This window comes from Trichechus manatus, unplaced genomic scaffold (assembly GCF_000243295.1).
Source record: "Trichechus manatus latirostris isolate Lorelei unplaced genomic scaffold, TriManLat1.0 scaffold00040, whole genome shotgun sequence".
NCBI lineage: Eukaryota > Metazoa > Chordata > Mammalia > Sirenia > Trichechidae > Trichechus > Trichechus manatus.
The window spans coordinates 12,864,300-12,866,606 of NW_004443976.1; the positions used below are offsets into that span (position 1 = coordinate 12,864,300).

A 2,307-nucleotide genomic window follows, 5' to 3' on the forward strand; every position below is an offset into this window, starting at 1 on the left:
CTCATGCCCACCCCACCTCAGCAATCCCTCCCTGACTATCTCTGTCCTCAGGGACCTCTTCAGTACTGGTGGCTTATTCAGACTTGCCTGGGCTAGCTCTCCAGCTCGGTGCAAACCCCTTAAAGTCGAGGACTTTGTCTATTTCGTCTTTTCATGCCTCCCCCAGTGCTGGAGCACAATGCCCTTGCACAAAGTGGGTTTGTGGATGAGGGGCTGAGCTGAGAGGGCCAAGCTCTGGGGAGCAGGAGTCCTGGGTCCCTCACCTGGATGACCATGGACAAGAGTTTCCCATCAGGCTGCAGCTTCAGCATGACCAGAGGGGCTGCCAGGTGTTGCTGACTACACAGGATGACGTTGGCCTAGATTGCATCCAGCAGGAAGAAGTCAGCTTCAAACAGGGTGCCTCCCCGGATGGGGGAGGAGGGGCAGCTGCCATTAGCACAAGCCTCCCAGAAGGGAGAAGAAGAAGGGAACTAACATGTCTCCATCATCTACTTTGTATTAGGCAATGGATCAGGTGCTTATGACCTCACATAATCCTTACGTGTGCTTGAATTAGCCCCAGTTTTACAGAAGAGGAAACAGATGGTCTGAGAGGTTGGGTATCTTGCCTGAGCTTACAAGTAGCAGAGCCAGGCTTCCAACCCAAGTCTGCCTTACCTTATAACCCCACTTGAATGCTCTCTTTCAATTGTCCCATGTTCACTCTTGATTAACAACCCTACCCCTGACCCTGATTCTCTTAACTTCAAGACCCACATCACCCCTGAATCCTTAACACCAAGGCCCAGCCACATTTCTTCATTTTGACTCTGTCTCTATCAACCATCCCTTCACTGCACACCCTCCCTCCACAGTGTGGCTATTCTCACACAGGGAGGAAGGCCATTCTGTTCCCCTTCTCCAGGATGAGTCCCTTCTTGCTATCCAGCAGCAAGCCCGGCCCACAAGTAGACACCGCAGCAGCACTGTTGATGCTGACCCACCCGATTTCATTCCTTCTCCATCCATGGCCTCCTTGGGTCTGTTATGTCCCTACCTGGAGCTCCTTCTCCAGCTGCGCCTGCAGCTCCTCCATCCCTGGAGGAAGCACCAGACGACCAGAAGATGAATGGAGCACTGAGCAGCATGCGGTTGGTGCCATTGAGAAACTGGTACCCAAATAAAGCATCCTCCTTCCAGGAATCCCGCACCCATTCTGGAGATGGCATTTGTTGAGCACACTGGTGGGATCTGAGCTCTGGTCCTTCCAAATCCCATTGAACCATCCCCATCCCCACTTGACCCAGCCCACCTCAAGGCCCAGGCTTCTGGTCTCCCAACCTGTCAATCCCCCTGGATTGGGTGGGATCTAGGGGTAAGGGTCCTGCGAAAGTAGTGGGGTGGGGAGACTGACCAGCCAGCATGCTCTGGCCAGACCAGAAAATCTGGTTGAAGTCGTCCAGATCTTTCCAGCAAGTCAGAACATTTAAACAGTCTTTGACAGCTAGGTCTGCCAGCCTTCAGGGAAGGATGAGACAAAGAATTTTCGAGACAGTCTTAAAATCAAACATTGCAACCACAGGCACCTACCTCAGGCTGGCCCAGCCCTGTACAGTCCATAGCCCATCGGCCTCAGGTAGACCAGGACACCTCCCTGTCATCCAGCCCCTTGTTCTTACCCCTTGGCTGGTGAAGTTTCAAAGTCAATTCTCTTGTCCTCCAGGAACCTCTCATCTGCAGGGAGGTCACATAGTTTGTTCCCAGCCACATTCAGGATGAGCCCTTCCTTCCAGTTACCCCATCTGTAGGGGGTGGGGGAATGAGGTCAGGCATTACTGCTCAGGAAGGGTTAGCAGCGCCCTATAGGGTGAGGAAGAGTCAGGGCCTGGGAGAAGGGCTAACCGGTACAGCTTCCCTCTCTTTTCCAGCTCCTCCTCCCTGTGTTTCTTGAACAGGCCTTGAGGGTCGTCCACCACTGTGCGGCCTAGGAAGGGAGAGGAGGAGATGGGTGACGAGGCTTCTCCTGAGAGTCTGTCTCATCCCTGCCAAAGCTACACCGCAGCCCGCCCTCTGGCTGGCCCCTGCCAGAATCACCCCTCTCCGCCTTCAGCCGCTGCTCTGCGCACTTTCCTCCCGCCACCTAGCTTCCCGAGAGCCCCAGAGGCCTCCCCACATCCCCACCCCGCGCTCACCAGTGCCCTCAGGCAGGCTCAGGACGCCGTCGCCCTCCACCCAATGGTAACAAGGGAACCTGAATTCGTCCCCGCTGTTCCCGGGCTCCTGCACAGAGCTCCAGATGCGTCGTCCTGAAGAAGGCGCCGTTTC

At 55.2% G+C, this 2,307-nt stretch overlaps 1 protein-coding gene across 1 annotated transcript in view; it reads right to left on the reverse strand.

Annotated features, from left to right (window-relative positions):
- LOC101359454 (arachidonate 15-lipoxygenase) overlaps positions 1-2,307 on the reverse strand; it is a 125,329-nt gene that overhangs the window by 120,847 nt on the left and 2,175 nt on the right. Inside the window, 7 exon segments of the mRNA XM_023730994.1 lie at positions 134-408; positions 1,041-1,112; positions 1,114-1,198; positions 1,397-1,500; positions 1,662-1,784; positions 1,885-1,966; positions 2,175-2,262. Of these exon segments, the coding sequence (XP_023586762.1) occupies positions 134-408; positions 1,041-1,112; positions 1,114-1,198; positions 1,397-1,500; positions 1,662-1,784; positions 1,885-1,966; positions 2,175-2,262 (829 nt within the window).